The sequence below is a fragment of the Protopterus annectens genome, chromosome 1.part0 (genome assembly GCF_019279795.1).
Source record: "Protopterus annectens isolate FY-2018-M chromosome 1.part0, PAN1.0, whole genome shotgun sequence".
NCBI classification, from domain to species: Eukaryota; Metazoa; Chordata; order Ceratodontiformes; family Protopteridae; genus Protopterus; species Protopterus annectens.
This window is the reverse complement of record NC_056725.1, coordinates 120,818,610-120,837,916: the sequence shown is the minus strand read 5'-3', so window position 1 is coordinate 120,837,916 and position 19,307 is coordinate 120,818,610. Positions and strand designations below refer to the sequence as shown.

At 35.0% G+C, this 19,307-nt stretch overlaps 1 protein-coding gene across 1 annotated transcript in view; it reads right to left on the bottom strand.

Moving 5' to 3' along the window:
* CCDC170 (coiled-coil domain containing 170) overlaps nt 1-19,307 on the bottom strand; it is a 724,401-nt gene that overhangs the window by 215,850 nt on the left and 489,244 nt on the right. Inside the window, exon 6 of the mRNA XM_044088859.1 lies at nt 13,146-13,463. Coding sequence (XP_043944794.1) covers nt 13,146-13,463 — 318 coding nt within the window. The remainder of the gene's footprint in view (nt 1-13,145; nt 13,464-19,307) is intronic.

The following is a 19,307-nucleotide window of genomic DNA, read 5'->3' as shown; positions in this document are numbered from 1 at the left end:
CTATTCCTCTTTCTGGTTATAGCATTTTTATTTTACTAGATTTATTTGTAAACTTGGTAACACTGTACTAGTGTACACTGTTAACATGCACATATCAGAGTCCTTCAGACCAGAAATTGGTGCTTGTATTACATATTAAGTGTCCTCCTAGAAAACGAACTTCTCAAAACTGGTATATATACAATGTATGCATTATGATGCCTTTTTTTTTTTTTTTGCTTATGCTTTGTAGAGTTAGACACATTAGCAACTGACATATGCTATTTTGGAAGTACATTTACTTGGATGGATCATGGAAGTCCAACTTCAGTGTCTGTACAATGACTGCATGCTTTGACAATTCCTTTATTAAGAAACTCCTCAGCATCACAGATTATTCAGTTTATGACAGTCGTTTAGATTCAGGGTTTCACAGCTTTAAAATAATTTGCTGATTCTCTACTTCTGTAAATATTGTAACCCATTGAGATCTGCTAAGTTCTATCCAGCCCCCCTACACCATTGTAATAGTCTGGGGATATGACTTTAACTCCTGCACCACTGTCATCAAACATTTAGATGATAGAAACAGCAATCTGGGATACAAATTCCACTACAGATACAAGTTATTATACATGTTATTAAGTCATTATGCAAAGTACAATTGTTCTTAAGAGTATATAGTAAGTCTGTACTGCTGCCTTGGGTAATAGTGAAGCCAAGGCACATAAAAATGAGTTTAACACTTTACAAATATAGTTCAGAGATATAAGCACTTGCTCCCAAGAATATCAGCCACCTTAGACTGATCCTGGTTGTCTTGCAGTGCAGTCTTACCAACAGTAATTAAAACTTCACCAAAATAATTTTGCAGACATAAACTCACGTACACACACACATACACACACACACACACACACACACACACACACACACACACACACACACACACACACACACACACACTCACTAACTAAAGGAGAATAATTGGAAACTCTTCAGTAAAACCCCTCTTCCCAAGTGTATAGTATTAATGTCACCAGTTAGGCAAAACCAATATAATGCCATTAACATAGGCCAACATTTAAATATTTAAATGGTAGCAGTGAATTCTGAGCAGACACCATTAAAACAGTAGAGATCACACAGCTGAAAGTATACCAGACAAATGCATTAACCTTTATGCCAATAAATAAACCATCAGCCACAAGCATTTAAAATGAAATAAAAAAGCACTTTACTATACTTTAACTACCCTCCAGACTAGGAATAAATTCACAGAGTATTTATAGAAAGTTGATCCAAAGTTCAACATTGTCCCATTACCATTCAGTTCTAACAGGCAGATGCAATTATTAAATTAAAGTAGATTCTCAAAAAGCAGTCTGTTTATGCCTAAATAAGTCCCAGACATAATCTCTTCTGCCATCTACTTTGATTTAAATTCTGGAAGATGTATTCTTTTTTCCACAGTTACATGTCCATGAGGAAAGGGTAAGATCATACTGTAACACATTTTCATAATGTCACTTGTAATTATGATTTACTGTTACAATGACTAGTGTTACATGCAATTATTTTCCATTTTATGCATTTTCTTTCACATATTACAATTTGTTAAAAAGGTAAGTATGTCGTAGTCTCTTTTCTTTTAAACAAATATTTACATTTTAATATGTTATGGCTTTAATATAGCTTTGTTCATTTCTCACATACTTCCCTTGGAAAAAATAGTAAGGTTTTAAATGTTTTAAAGGTTACTTCACATCCATAACTGAGTAGGTGGTACATCAATGCACTTTCAAGCTTTTTGCCACTGTGGGCACCCTCCAGTTGACAGAGTTGGTTATCATGAATTATCCCATACTCTGGGATACAGATTATTAAAAGAACTGGAATTCTGATGATCACTTAGAAAATGCCTGAAGTGGCATAAAATCTGAATATCTACTGTTGTGCCAATGAGAAAGAATTGTTTTAAAATAAAAAAATGACTCCTGCTGGTAAAGTAATCCTAGCTGCCTTTAACATTTCCATTCAGTTCCTTCTCTAAAATAGTCCTTATGTGAGGCCAAGGCTTAGAAAGGGTATCACTGAATTCCTGAGGGTTAAAGAAAAGGCTTGAAAATGGAAAAAAGAGAAAAGTTGATTCTTCTTTTTCCTGTATACTTTTGTTTGGTCCATTTAAGGGAGGAGTGTACTTTTCTGGCAACTGAATAAAGTTACTATGTGCACTTGACCTATGTCATCTAGGAGTTGGCTTTTATTGTTCAGCTAAGAAGAGCACAGAATGACAGGAAGCTTGATAATGTACTTGTGTACAAAGGAAAGAAAAGCACATTTTGAAACAAAAAATATTTTACTAGCATTTTGGTAACAGAAAGTCACTGTTGTCAGACTAGAAATTATCAAAATGCTAAGGAAGGGCCATAATGTAGACATGCCCAGTTTTCAAATTCATAGGACCAAGTAAACCACTTGAGTAACTTTTTGATCTGTTTTTAATATTTGTCTATATTACAGCACGTTTCATTGTTTACACTTTGTTTTTGCTGCCACCCAGTGGTTAACTATCTAATGTATTTAACTGCCCCTTCTTAATCTCCACAGCAAGGAAGAGGTATCCTGCATGGTATCATCTTGACGGCTTTTCAGACATTTCCCCCTTTGATCTGCCCTTACTCTCTCCATTTATAACATGCAGGGATGTCAACACAGTTTGTGCACATATGATATCAAGTGTACAACCCCACTGCAGAAAATCTATATGCACCTCTTCATAATTTTCAACCTGAGCTAGAGCCCATAGCCTACAATGGGCATCTGCAGTTAAGCTGGAAATAACCTCATACTCTTTTCCTAAAAAAAGGAGAGCCTACTAGAGTCACTCAACCCCATCTCCCACCCCCACACACACACATATGAACTGCTCTCCGGCATATTTCACTACCTGTACACAGATTACCAACACTGCATTTGGAAAATCTCCCTGTGCACCAGTTAGACTAGATTACTGCTTGGCTCACTTTTTGAGTGAACATTTTTTGGCCGTTAGATGTCTCTGGCCTAGAACAACTTTACAATGACCACCACTGGTCACCAAAAGTTCACAGATTTGCAAGAAGCTTGAAAGTGTATTACTGTACTATGGAAACGAAAACAGTTCCTGAGAAGAATGAGACATTCCATATATAATCTGGCAAGTGCAAATTAGTATCCTGATGTTTCTCGTCACTTAAGTCATCTATTTAAGTCACAAGGAAGTCAGAGCATGAATCCTTGACAGTATGCAGGTCTGTGAGATTTAGAAAAAGAATGGAGAATGAAAGAAAAAAGAAAATCTACATTTTTAACACTTCATTTTAGTCTATATTTGGATAGTATTTATTTGATATTTGGATATAATTATTGTGACTCTCTAAAATGTTAACGATAGCAATGAACCAAGGTTGTAGAGTTGTGAGACTCATGCAAGTGTACCACTGTGCCAAGAAAGAAAATGCAATAAAAAAAAAAAGAACCATGTCCTTGCTGTCTTGTAAATGTAGACTAATGTATTGGTGCTTCTTATCTTTTAAGTCACTTTTCTTACTGCATACATATGAGATTAGAAGGTTAAAAGATAGTCTAATCTCTGGTTTATACTCTGTATAAATCCACAAGATTAAGGAAAAGAATGAGGCTGGTAAATAGAAATTAAGAAAATAATTGTTATTCCTTTCAGTTCTCTAAGTGCTCAACTTGCAGTGACATAAGTGTAGAATATTAGTACACATTCCCATATGCATGGTCCTTGAGGTCAAACACATAACAACCACTAGGAAACCAACCTTCCCCAATGAGATACTGACTCCCAGAGTATCAACCACTAAGTAATTGGACATAAAGGATAAACTATGTTGCCTGCACAGTAAAAGGATAGCTCCCTAACTATGGCCAAGTGACTTAAGTTCAAATGGTATCTTGGGAGATTGACATCACAAGTTGGTAGGATAGGAATGCTGATCTTGACAGAAAAGAGGGAGGGATGCACACTCATGCAGTTTGATTTTCCTGGTGAAGACCAAGAAAACAATCGCATGGTGTTTACTGAGGGAGGATGGGTAGACATCCTGATGACAACAGCATCCTGCAGTTTTTGACGGTTTGAGCTTAAAGTGATTAAACCTCTGGGAATTAATCCTAAGAATTCCTCAAGAGTTTGTTAAGTCATAAACACCGGTATGAGAAAATAAGAGGTACAGCAGAATATCATCATTATAGAACTAATAATAAATACTTCTCCTCATAACGATCTCTCTTACTGGTAATCTACATAAAACATGATCAAAAGGGTAGACATGAAAGAAAACTGGAATTCCAATAAGGTGTCAGTAGTATGAACAGCTAAAAACAGCTATGGGCTGTGAACCATTAAGAATACCAAGCAACTGCAATTGTTCACAAACATTCATAGGTAAAGTGTCTATAACATCCAGAAGATCAACAAAGAAGAGAAAACAGAAGTAAATGGGAAAACAACTGTGGAAACTCAGAAAGGGACAGAAATTAATATGAAGCAGAATGGGAAAAGCAGAAGGATGCTGTCAGTTGAAGGAGGAAATTCCTCAGTCACCCTAAAGAGAAAAAGTGATCAAATGCATTCTGAGATTTTCAAGAGAAGGAGTCCTTTGTTGGAGTACAGAGACAAATAAAATGCTGAAGAAAATGGTGGAACAGCAACTAAAATGTGAAGAAATTTCAGAGAAGGTGGCTGAATTTAAGGACAAACCTAGCAGAGACTAATTGAGATTTACAGCAGTACCAGCACAAATCAAAGGGAAGGACTCCAAAGACTTTATGAAACAATGCTAAATACAGAGACTACTTAGAGTATGTAATAATCTGAGATTGAGGTTGCCATGGTGGCACAGAAGGCTAAAGACCTGGCTACAGCCGAGCCAACTTGGATTCAAATAGTAGCTCAGGTGTCTGACAGACCACAGGAAGAATGGATATGCCCATCCTAGGGTCAGGGAAACATCTGGGTAGCACATGTATAGCAATAATATCTTCCTGCTGGAAGCCGGGAAGATAACTACAGGGTGCTTAGCTGAAGAGGCAAGGCAGATTGCCATTGGAACCACCATGCAGATGTGTGGAGGTGTGGTCTGCCCATTGTACACACCCTAAGGTCCACCACAGCATACACATTGGAGGAAAACAGGGTAGCTTTAAATTAGAAAAAAAAATCTCAGCTGATGGTAGGTCAGCAAAAAACCCCAGAACACCCTTAGGATCCATGCTGGCCCTGATATCAAATGTGGTAATCGTCCAGGGGATGACTGGAGTGGCCAGTAAACCCAGCATAAACATAAGGCGCTGGGGGCAACTAAAAGGATGAGTCCAGTAGAAAAAGTGCAATAATAATAATAATAATAATAAGCCTAAGAAAGTAGCTGAGAACTATATTGACTAAACTTCAGGCATACCAGCTAAAAAGGAAAATTTCTATTTTGTGTAAGAAAGGAACTTTCTCCAAATATGGAGGCACACAAAGCTATGTGGATAATGACTACCTTAGAAACATTAATTAGCAGTAGTGTTTTTCTTCCACCCATAAGACACAGTAGAGAAATGAACGTTTGTTTCAGGTTACTACTTCAAGTATTCTACCCATTAGGATTAAAAAGCTACATGGAGGCTAAACAGGCATAAGATGAACTGCCAAAATGAAAAGGAAAATGGAGATTGGAAAAGGTGGTAAAACAGCAAGAACCAATCAACAAATGCAGAAAAGTAAACTATGGGCACTTAGTGGAAAGACGTCCTATGAAATTCTTTCCAGTTTTCAGAAAGTAAATAAATGATGTGATAACACAAAGGAGATGAATGAATTTACACAAAAGTGAAAGATTCCCTAATGGCAATGCTCTGGGTACATTGTTATCAGGACAGTACTTAAAATTGTAAGGATGAGTGGCATGACTGAAATGTAAGTTGCACACTGTAAGATATTTAAAGCCACTGAGATAAGTAAGTACCAGTAAGAAAATAACTATTTGGTATTGCACGCTGTTTGGTTAAAGTCAGATTTGTTACTAAGGTGCAGAATGGGAGATTCTCAGCTTGCGGACTGACTTGCTCTGTCTCTAGTGCTTTTGGATTGCAACCTACTTTTCTTGACATGGTATGATTGATTACAAAAGGATGGAGCCACTTTGTCTAGATAGTTAAAAATTTTGACCTTTTAAAATAGCTACAATGTTTGAAATAGCTAATGAAGTTAAGGAGGAAATGTTAAACAAATGAGCCCTAGTTGCTGGAATAAACACACTGCAGAAATTAGCTAAATTTTAAAGCAAATATACTAAATGGAAGGCAAATAGTGTTTTGCAGTCTAGCAATGCAATAAAAGAAGGACAGCTTCAGACATAAGATGTTTAATTTTCTAACTGCGGGCAAGTGAAACAACTATGTTAATGGTGTATACAGGAATTATGTAGCCCAAATAAGTAAACTAGTTTTTGAGATTGATTAGAAAGGAATAGAAGATGCTTTACACTGCTATTAGAGTGCTAGCTCTAGTGCCATGAGAAAATATGTGTACATTGTTAATATGTTGAAGGGGTAGTTTTTTTTTTTTTTTTTTTTTTTTGAAGGAATTGACAATTGTTCTAATGAAAATAAGAGATTAGTTTCAGTTGGGGCAACATTATACAAAAATTTATAAACTGACACAAAAATGATAACAATGTACTAAGAAAGATGAGTCCAACAGAAATAAGTATATGTAAGTAGAATAAAAGGTAAGCTGTATTATGCCACAATTTGACTTACTAGTTTTGAATGTTAATAGGCTGGTGGAGAGGGAAAAAACAGGACAAGGTACCTACTTATAATTGCAATAGTGATGGATAGATAATAATGTTACAAGAAACACAATAAAGAACATGACCATTTTGTAAAGAAACGTGGGAAGAAGGTTGTCTTTGCTGCAATATAAGGAGAGTGAAAGAAGGAATCGTCTTATTAATTAAAAGGGGTATCAAAATAAAAATGGAATAACTAATTAAGGATTGGAAATTGTTGTTGACATGGTGTAAGAAATACACTGACTGCAGTATATATTCCTCCAAAAGCACTGAAATAAAACATAAAGAACATTATGGGAGGAGTTCTAATCTTTCATCAAGGATTTAAAGTGGTGACTGGAGACTGAAACACTGTAGAAACAAAGGAAGATATATCAGAAGGACAAAATATCAAAGAATGTTTTACTACTAAAATTCTGGAAATCACTTTTGTGAGTAATGACTTATCTGAAACAAAATGCCAAAAATGTGCACATCATTTGCGCAGATCTCCGAAAAGCAGTAATGTCAGTATGTCGAATTCGACATTATTGACATTACCTGCAAGCCCCCCTGCACCCCCCACACCCCCTGGTAATTATATATTCTAACTCCGAGATTGCAGTGAGGAAAGGGGTACATTTCCCTATTCCCACTGTAATGCGATCCAATTGAAATAGCAATGCACAAAACCGCAAATGCAAGCTACGTGTCAAAGTATTAGATGCGACCGGATTTTCGTTCAAAATTTTGAACTTCTGCACCTTTACCCTCAACCTTATGAATGATGGTAAGGTGACTTTCAATTATTTGATAGTAAACCATCAAAGAAAACCTTTGAAGGGCAGATACTTAGAGAAATATATTGTTGTATTTGTGTTGACCTATGTAACAAAACTAAGACCTAATGAATTGGAATATGCAAATTTTCAGACAAACATGGTTCTTAGCTACTAGAAGATAGATGTTAAATACTTATGTAGTGAAAGAATACTGTAACATAGTGTGAAACATAAAAACATATCTGGTAACAGTATTAATGCAATTATACAACTTAAGTTTCATAAGCTAGTAAATGGCTTGTGTCAAACATTGGAATTTTACAACATAACTTCTGAAAATGAAGCCATCTGATGACTGAGTAGATCAAACTTTAAGTGAAATGTTATTAGATTTGAGTTTTAACTAGTAAAGGGCTTACAGAAAAAAACTGGAATAACTGAAAATTGAAGATTAGAAATGTGGTCACAATGAAAGCAAACAACATATGGAATAATAGTCATAACAGCTATCTAGAGGGCTCAAAAGTAACAGATTTACAGAAACAAAAATAGATAAGTGGAAGAAAAAGATTGAAGATTAACATAAATAAGAAAGAATGTCAATGCAAAGGTACTTAAAAATGGAATAAATATAGAGAAACAGTTTTAAAGCAAGTATTTTTTGACAATAACCCTAGAGCAACCAAATTATTGGTTCAACATCTGAGGCAACAAAAGGATCAAGGGATGATAACGAAAGTAAGAATTATGAGACTGGTAAGGCAGAAGCGGACCCAGGAAAAATAATGAATGTAATGGTAAATTTTTACAGTACATTATATAAACAATATGTTGAGTGTAGCACACAGGAAATGGCAACATATTTCAAATGGTAAAACTTACTCAGATAACAGAAGTAGAAATAGGAGTACTGGCATAAAAATAAAGGAAACTGAAATAAAAAAAGTAACGAGAAAAAAATACAGGGAAAACTCTGGGAAGTGATGCAATTCCAACAGAATTGTGGGGAAAAACTGGAGATAATAAAAAGTCTCTTAGTAATTGTTAATATATTTTCTGAGTGGGGAGGTACCCTTGATTTGGAAAGAAACAGTAGTGCTAGGCACATCAAAAGAGGGGAAATATCCTCTTAATCTTGGGTTATATAGATCCATTTCAGTTCTGAATCATAACCACAAAATAATAATGAAGGCAAAGGTATTGCCAAAAATAACATACCTGGATCAATGTGAGTTTATAGAGGACAAGCAAACATTTGACAATTTCAACAGAACCCCTCACAATCTACAATCTACAAAAATACACTGGGCAATAATGATATGTGACAGGTAGTAGGTTAGGATGCTGAAAAATGTTTAATAAAGTGTGGTATTTATTTATTTATTTACGCTTTGCGGACCAAGTTAGGAATTCATGAAGAGATTGTTTGAGGCATTTAGGTTTCCACAAACATGAGCAACATTAATATTTATGGAGCCCAAACTAGGGTGAAGTGTGGCAGTGAGCTGTCTAAAGTGTTTAGTCTAACAAGACCAACTAAGTAATGGTGTCTACTTTCACCATGACTGTTTGCTTTGTATTCAGAGGTATGAGCCAGAGATATAAGATAATCAAATATAATTAGACATAAAAGGATAAATATTAATGAGAAAATATTCCATTATTTTATGTTACCAATCAAGAAGTTGATATAAATATTATATTTGATAAAATGAGATATTTTAGTAGCATAGAAGGCTAAAAAGTAAATGAAGCAAAAACAAAGGCTATAGTAATAAATTATGCCCCAACACCTGACTTGGTACAGAGCTTAGCTTTTATGTGGGGTCATGACAAGATAACTTACTTTAGAATCTGGTTGAAATAGGATGTTGAGCAAGCAGCTAAAGAAATGTGGGAAGAAATTATCAGTCAGGCTTATATGTATCAACTAAGAGCTTGAATATGGAAAAATATGAACAAGGAAATTAAGGAGTTTTTTGCAATAGCAAAAGAAAAAACATGCAATAGTAAAAGCTAATGCTAACAAAGGAACAGGGCAGTTTGATGTTTCCAGATTTAGAGGCATACCATATTTTTTGCAACTTAGGTTAATATATTTCATTCAGGAGTTGGAATGTACCTCCAAATGGAAGGATGTAATAGGCATGGAGGCCAAGGAGGCAACACAGCATCACACATGAGTATTTTTGGATAGACTTAAAGAAATATAAAGAGCATTACATGTAGTGTTATATAAATAAAATTATGTACATCTTTACTTTAAAGAAAGTTAGACTTTGGAAAATGGAATAATACCAATAGGCTATACTATATACAATTATAAGAAAAACACAAAAGAAAATGTAATGAGCATTTGTAAAAGAAATAACAAAAAAAGATAATAGTAATAATAATAACAATAATTATTATTGTTTTATTGTTATTATTATTATTGTTGTTTTTGTTGTTTTGTTATTATTATTATTGTTATTATTATTATTATTATTATTATTATTATTATTATTATTACATTTGTTAACCAGTTAGGACCCCTGGACATACAATCCCTTTTCAGGGGCAACCCAGGAGCAATGTCTGATTAAGTGACTTGCTGAAGGTCACACAGTAAGCAAAGGAGGGCTGATAAAGCAGATGAAGTAATAAAACAGAATGAAGCTAAACAAACTTTTGGATTATTGAACTCAGATCAGCTTGCATATACAGTTCTAATATTAGAGCTGAATGAAGATATGCAAAAGCTAAATAGTAAATGTATTAAACTGAAAATTGTAGATTTTACAGCTGAGGCCAAAAGAGAAATGGCAGACCAGAAAAGAGCAATAAATAGACAATTTAAGGTAATATTAGATTTGAGAAGACGATACACTCGAAAATTATAACTAGCATGAAGTGAATGACTAAACAGAAATATCTAGCAACCAAATTGAGAACATTTAGAAACTTGCATGAAAATGTTTGCATAAATATTTCTATACCATATGTCAGAGTTGTGATGGTTCAGAAAAAGGATCTTGAGAGCATATATTGTGTGAATGTAATTAGCTGTTTTTGCACAAAAATGAAATGAACAATATACACACTGTTATAATTGGAAGAGAAATTAACATCAGTGTAGTGTTGTTCTCATTGAGTTAGCATAAAATGACATGTATTAAAGAGGTGATAGCATTGCTTTCTTTAGTCTTGACAGGGGCTAGGAAAGCCATAAATAGAAAACAGAAAACCAAAGACAAACCATCAATAAAAGTAAAAAAAAAAAAAAAAAAAAAAAAAGTATTGCAGTGATTACAATATGAAACCATACCTCTCAACTGTACAGATTTTCACAGAATGTCCAGATTTTTTACTCATATTTTTGTCTTTTTCGCATAAAATTGTGGTTTTCTGGCAAATCATTGAAAACTGAAGTCAGAAAATAATGGCACACATTTGAGTTTCAGACTTTATATCCTTCAGAAAATTCATGCTAATGCATAACCTGTTATATCCACTTTCTAAGTTTGTAAGAGCAATATTTAAAAAGTGTCAATATTTTACTCCTTTGTCTTCCCATTACTTGTGCCTTTGTCCAGATTTCTTGTTCTAACAGGTTGAGAGGTTATGTATGGAACTACTGAGAATGTTTAGATTTGAAACATAACACACTATTAAAAATGGGCTGTATGGGACTCTGCAATAGAAAGTAAGCCTGAAGAGGACACTGACACAGAATAAAGCACCTAAGATGTAGCTCTATTTAATAGATTGTAATATGATACATGAAGTTACTGGTCCAGTTGTTAAAATTGTAATGTATTGATAATAAAACAACATGGTCATTAGTCAATTCCTTATCTCAAATTATATACTAAATAGTTAACTTGTGTCTGATTTGTTTAAAGTGCAATGTAAAGTCAATCTAAAGATTAGACTAGATAGAATAGTTGTTTGTGATATATGAAGTTACATGCTTAAGGGTAAATGATTCAAATTTAATTGTAAGCAATGATTTCCATGAGGACAGTTTGTATTATATAAGCATATAATTATAAAATGATTGTATAGGGGATCAGTGAGGAAATAACAAATGCACTATGTATGGTGATTGTACAGTATGTAAAAATGAAAATATGATAAATAAAATGTTGCTCTTAAAAAAAGAAAGCAAGAACACTGTGGTACATCGTAGTCCAGTGGGACAGAACTGGATAAAATAATTCCAGACACTGTCCTCTGAAAGAAATCTAAGAGTTACAATGTAAACAGCTCAAGTACAGTTCCTGCGAAACTGCAATCATATTGCATAGCATGAAAAGCCACGGAGAGATCAAGAACAACCAAGACTGAATACAAATGTTGATCCCTTGACATAAGTGGATGTCTCAGTACTGTGCCAATACTTAAAACTGGACTGACATCCTATAAGAGATCATGAAAAGTAATAAAGGAATAAAATCTGCATATAAGCAGCTTTCTCTGTATCATACTCAGTAAATCCTCCAAGTAGCTGGGATCTAATAAAGTTTTTGAGAGTAGGAGTGATCAATGCCATGTTTACATGTGCAGGGAACACCCCATTTCTCAAGGAGGATCTCATTATCTGCAAGAGAATTGGACCCAGTGACAAATAAATATAAAAAAAAACAGCCTTGACAGGCAAGGGTCCTGTCCAGAGTAAATAGTTCACACAGATGAAACTATTTCCATGACCACATCATGTACTGATATAGTTGAACAATCATACAAAAATCCAGGTAGACCACACAAGAATTACGAACAGACTCAATGAGTGAATAAACATATTTTACATAGAAGTGTGTGTGTGTGTGTGTGTGTGTGTGTGTGTGTGTGTGTGTGTGTGTGTGTGTGTGTGTGTGTGTGTGTGTGTGTGTGTGTGTGTACATGACACAGAAGGAGAGAAACAGACCTCATTCATGAATCATGGTTAATCCGAACAATACATGATTATTTGTATTCTATTTTGCATCATTTTGTCATTTCTGCTTCCAGTTTCTTTTAATCTTGTGTTTGTGAATGCTTGTATCTCACAAGTGTACTAGTAATACGTGGAGTAATGCTATTAGGTATGCAAATTTCATATTATCTGCCCAGATTTTTGGCCAAATATACCCTCTTTTAAAAGGACTTTGTTGAAAATTTCAATGTTCGCAGGTTGAGAGTCATGCTTCTCCTCTGTATGATATATAGATAAAGGGGATTCTACAATTCAAAAGCTGACATCCATCACTAAACAAAAAACTTTAGATTTTCGTTTTAGTGTCCTGCAAAATAATAAATAAATAAATACATAAATAAATAAAGTAAAACTAAATTTTCAAATAAAAAAAAGAAATAATGTGAAGAGGCTATTTGGAACCACCATTATTGTCTGATGCCATCACAGGCACAGCATTTCTGTCATTATTTAATTTTTATATATTGCTGCAGATTTATAGTAGAAAGCTATTTTCTATTTTTTTCTGATAAAGACAGAAAACTCAGAAAGATTAGCAAACATTTTCTAAAGAAGTGGGAAATTATTTATAAGGCATTTCTGTTTTCCACTTACCATCTTCTTGCTTTCTTCCCTTCTGCACATTTCACATATCCTTTCTTTGATGGCGTCTTCATCAGGACTGACTATATGATTCCCACTGCTAAGTGATGTGGCGAGCTGCTGTTTAAATGACTGGAACATGCTTTCAACAGCTTTAGACTCATAAAGGCTGCTCTTCAGACTCCCATTCAACTCACTGGTCTGTCTTTCCAAGTTTCCTAGCTCTTGCTTTGAGGCATCCCAGGCCCGCTGGTTTGCTTCCAGCCTCTCTTGCAGAAGTCGGACCTCCCTCTCAAGACTGTTCTTGGCCAGCAATGAAGAATCCAAATCCTAATAAGTAGATCATATATAAATAATTATGTAACAGATACCTTATTATTACTTTTCAAGCCTTATTTCAAAGATACTCACCTTCACTGAAAGAAGAAAGTTGAAACCAACTATACATAATTCCAAAGTCAGATGTTTGGAAAAGTGCATTACCTACAAGGCTATGCATTAATTATTCAGAATATTAATATCTCTGAAATCAGTCTTTTTCTGATCTAAGTTTTCAATAGTATATATATATATATATATATATATATATATATATACATATATATATATATATATATACATATATATATATATATATATATATATATATATATATATATATTTGTGTGTGTGTCTGTGTATATATGTATGTATATATATATATATATATATATATATATATATATATATATATATATATATATATATATATACTCAAACACACACATATATAATATATCTATATATATTTGTACCTATCTCCCTATCAATATATAAATATACACGCAAACACTATTATATCTGCATCTATCAAAACTTTTATATACTGTTTTCTTTCCATCTACAAATAACTTTTTAGAACAAAAATTTGGGCCATTTCTGGTTTTCAAAACTGGCAGTATATTTATTTACTCAGATTTGTACATATACTATATTTTTCTTGTTTCAGTTTCAAATATTTATTCATTCAGCCAGGAGTTCCCTCATCACTAGGGATCAGCACAGCTACATAACAGGGATTCCTAATTCATTTGGGTTCCTGCTTTTTAATCAGTGTATTTTTGGTGCTTTTATGTCTAAATGTCAGTATAATCATACAAAGGGAGAAAAGTTTTTTTGTGATATTTTTTATCCATTTTGATTCATCATTACATTTTTCAGGTATGATAAGCTTACTATGATTCCAAAGTCAAGTTATTTATTGTGTTCATATTTTTTAGCATATATTAGCTATGCATTTGTCAATTTATATCAATTTTAACAGTCATGCTTTTGAATTATTTGCCAAATTAGTTATTTTGAATTTGTTTGGTGTGACAATGTCTGTTTGAAACCTTGGTAAGCCATTGATTTATGTGAGCAGTTTGACATCCAGAAATTTTGGTTTCTCATTTGTGACTCACATTTTGCAACAAGCCAAACTGCTAACCTGATGACAGATTTTTAGGCTTTATTCATCTAAAAAAATGTTAAAAAAAAATGTTAGTGCATGACTTCATTTGAATTTGTATGGCATAGTAACAGCTAATGCATGAATTTTGGGCAGGCTACCAGTTTATATGAGCTATTTTGACACTCAGATTTTTTTTTTGTGCAACAAGATAAACTTTTAACCAGTGACTTTCTAGGCCTAAGTCAGCTTCAAAACTGTTACGTAAACATTATTGTTAGCTATTTATTTCCTGCTTTAAGTGTATGTTTTCTGTTTTTAAATCTGATTAGAAAAGCCCTTGTGGTGGACCCATATCCTGATGATCTAATATCTAATCCTCTTTTGAGTCTATATACATACATATATATGTCCATGTATACTGGTTGACCTTCACTTTTGTTTACAGCTTTCCTGCCCTTTTCATTTAGTCAGTAAGAAAGCTAATCTACATTGCAGTGAGACCTACATAATACTAGGGTTGGAGAATATGCCATCTCCCAAGTATTACTTAGTCTTAGAGACGGTATATATAAGTAGTGGGGGGAGGGAGCACATACTCTGACTGCTACGTCTAAAAGAAAGCTCATTGCATTGTCAATGTTGTGCTGTTGACTTTTTTGCCAGCATTTTACTTTGTCTTATTTTACATTTGTTTACAGGCAGAGTTCACTGATCACAATTGACCATTTGCAGGTGTTGCCAAAACTGGAAACCCTGAATGGGACAAAACATCATCATGGGCATACCCTTCTGTAAGGGGGTATGCTGATAATGATTTTAAATAAGAAGAGGACAGAGAAAATACTGTTTGTTAAGGTGAGCAGGCCATGGTCAAGACTTCCTTTATTTTTGTGGTATGAAGTTCCACGAACCTGGAAGATAACATTGCTGTCCATTAAGCCTGGATGCAATGCTATTCATTTAACTAAAAACAACAGATTTTAATCAGACCAACATCTTACTTTATTCATGTCACTAAATAGGAGTTACCTGTAGAAAGTTTTAATTGTTTTTAACTTTTTTGGGGAAGAGATAGACCATTCTACCAAAAAGAAATCAGCTTAGACCATTCTACCAAAAAGAAATCAGCTTCTTTCAACCCAGGCCAGATAAAGATTGCTGCATTAATTCATTAGTTTACTTAAATACTTATGTACATTGTACAAACTAAAACACAGATTGTATTGTTCATTTTGGTAGAATGAAATAAAATAGTACAAATAAGGTAAAGGATCACATAAAATGATACTATTAAATGAAAAATATGTTTGGATGAGATTAAGAAGATTATCTTAAACAGATAGTACCTAAAAGACGCACTGAAGGAGGCCTCAGTTATGCATGTCCTAATCATGGAGGAAAGCTAATTCCAAATGACTGGATCAAGGTAAGTAAATGGTGGGTCCTTAGAAAAGCCAGCAGTCCATTGTCTAATAGCCTGGGAGAACCTCACTGTGGAACACGGCACTAGCAGCTCTGTGAAACAGGTAGGACCAAGATTGTGTGAAATGCAACAGGCACCCAATGTGGATCCCAGAGCAAGGGAGTGATGTGACAGTGGTGAGGTGCTCCTGCCAAAAACTTTGCAACATATTTCTGCATGTACTGCAGTCAAATCACACATCCATCTGCAACAATTTATGCAAGATGGCAATAGCACATAAATCACTGCCACATGGTCAAAAGATGGAATTAAGTTATCACATCCAAGCAATATTCTTAATACGGAAATAAAATGTCTTGATGACAGATCACACCAGCTTCATAAGCATGTGTCTGTCATCAAGAATCACCCCAGGTCACAAACCTGAGACACACATTCCAGTCTATTTCACCCATATATAATATGAAAAGAAAGGAGAAAAAGGTGTGAAAGACAGACACTGGCAATGACCAACAAGAATCTTAGTTGGTTTGTTGCCATGCACTGAAGTATATAATCCAAGGAGTCTTCTAGCATGGCAAAGTCTGGAAGACTTCTGGTTAATGGAGAGGTGGAACTTAATATTATCACCATATAACTGATAGTGAATACCCCCACTGTTTAAGACCTCAGTAAGTAAAGTAATATAGACTGTGAACAATGGTGGCACCATGGTTGAGGCTTGAAGCACCTCCAACATTCCATTGAGGACTACTGGAGAAACTAGCACCTCAGGCTACTTGCTATAAGCAGCCCAAAAAGCAAAAGGTAAGAGGCTAGCCTTTTGACAACAGTACCAGATGGACCAAAATATGAGCTCAGGCATTTGATCAAGATGGCATGGGACACAGTGTCAAAAGCCACTACGAAATCAAATAGAACCAAAGTGGAATATAACCACTGATTTCATGCCATAACAAAATCTGTAACAATCAAGTAAGAGCCGTCTCAATGCCATTCTTAAACCTAAAACCAGGTCTAACATGGACTGAAGAGGTCATACAATGTCAAAAAGAAATACACCTAAGCATACATTCCTTTTGATTATACTTACCTGAAAAAAGGAAAGTCAGAGATGGACTGGCAATATCTTCCAATTTTCCCAGATCCAAGGATGGCTCATTGAGAATGTATGAAAAGGACTTAAATAAGTCTCTTTTACAACAGAAGGAGAATACACTCTCAAAAAAGAACATAAAAATCTGAAAAAAAAGATAGTTCTTATGAATCAAGACAAGATTTAACCAACCTCACTGGGCCAGAATCTAACTCACAGTAAGTGGAGTGAAGTGATGAAACCTCATTCATGACCTCATCAAAGACAATATAATAAGACTGAACACACCAAGGTCTATAGTCTTTGCAGTAGAACCACAGCAATGCACAATGGGTGCATGCAAGACTGCCTGCAAAAAAATGTGCAGCATCTTCAGGTTCAGAAGAAGTAAAAACTCAGCAAGATATAAAAAAAACTGTACTGTACAGTCTTCCCACTAATCCAAAGAGTGCTGATGGACAGTTTGATAGAGCAGAAATGTAACTGTGAAAAATTATTCTTCTCTCCTTTGGTTCTACAAGATTTATTTCAGTATGTTGAGTGATGAGGATCCAAACTAGGCTTGTTTTAAAGCAGCATGTCCTCCCCTACCTGTGTTTTAGATGCAATCCTATTCTATATATCTATCATTCAGCTTTAAGGATCGAGCCAAGGCTCACATACAACAGTAGACATAAGACATACATATACTGGCGTAATTATTTCCAGAGACCAGTCACAGTTGTTATATACCACGACCAGTGAGTCTAGATCATCATTTTGATCCCTTCCCATAAGTGGTCCATTATAGTGTCAGCATGCCACCACTGATGTTTTGTAAAAGCTCAGAAATGGACCAGTTCAGTACCAGGTGACAACATTGGCTGGAGCCCAAAGGTGAAAATAAGCAGGTGATGCTCAGTCCAACATATGGGTTTCCAAGCAAATCATTAGGCCCCACGCCAAGCTGGAACACCAAATTCAAAGAACGTCCAAATTTATGAATAGCAGTAGCACATGAAGTCCACATTCTCAAAAGGACTGAAAAGATCCATAGAAGGTTAATTTCTCTCATTAACTCAAGCATTAAAATTCCCCCAGAATAAACTATATGGGGCATTCATGGACTATATCAATGAGATGTACCTAGGCATCTGGGTGAATGGTACACCAGGAGAAATACACAATTCTCTTCTGATTCAAGTATGTATTTAAAGGCATTAGAAGCACCAGCAATGTATTTACTTAGAACACCTCAAGGTTTTATGTAAAACAAATTGGTAACACTGCTAACAGTAATACACTGTCAAGTGCTTGGAATAACACTGAGATGTCTAGGGAAATCTGTAGTAAGATGTGGTCCAAAAATTTCATCCAGCCAGTTCTCTATAAAAAAAATGCCAAGTCAACCATATGTGCCAAGTCAGAAACAATGCCCAGCTTGTTCTACAGTGATCCAGCATTAAATGAAGCACAACCCTAGGCAGGGCCTTGGGAGGAGAGATCTTGCTTAAAAGTTGGAGATGTCAGTCTGACTCTAGGGGTATCCCTACAAGGTAGTGATGAGCTTTATGCAAGTGGTAATTCACATTGGATAGTGTCTGTTAACCCTGATGCTGTCTTTAAATCTTGAAGATCAGGGTGCATGAAAAGTGTACTTTCCCCTCTTTGCCCAGTAAGTGTTACTGATCAGTCAAAAGGGGGGCTTACCCACCAATCAAAAGAGTGTTACTGAGCAGTTTGATAGAGCAGGAATTTCACCAGACAAAAAAGGGCTTCTTACAAGGGATTTATTTCAATATGTTGAGTAATGAGGCTCAAAACTAGGTTTGTTGTAAAGCAGCATGTCCTCCCGTACCTGTGTTTCAGGTGTAATCCTAGTGTACATATCATTCAGCTTTAATGATAAGGCCATGGGTCACATACACCAGTAGACCTGGAACATAGATAAACAGGAGAAATGATTTTCAGAATGCCATTCAAGGTTGCTGCATACCATGACCAGTGAGTCTGGTCATCACTGTGATCCCTTCCAGTAGTGGACCTCTTATAGCTATCAGCATGCCACTAATGATGCTTTGTAAAGCTCAAAAATAGACAAGCTCAGTACTAGGTGGCAACTCTGGCTAGCGCCCAAAGATGAAAATTAGCAGGGGATGTTCAGTCCAAGAGATTGGTTCCACTGCCAACTCGCTGGTCTCTAGACCAAGCTGGAAAATGAAATTCAGGGAATGTACAAATTTA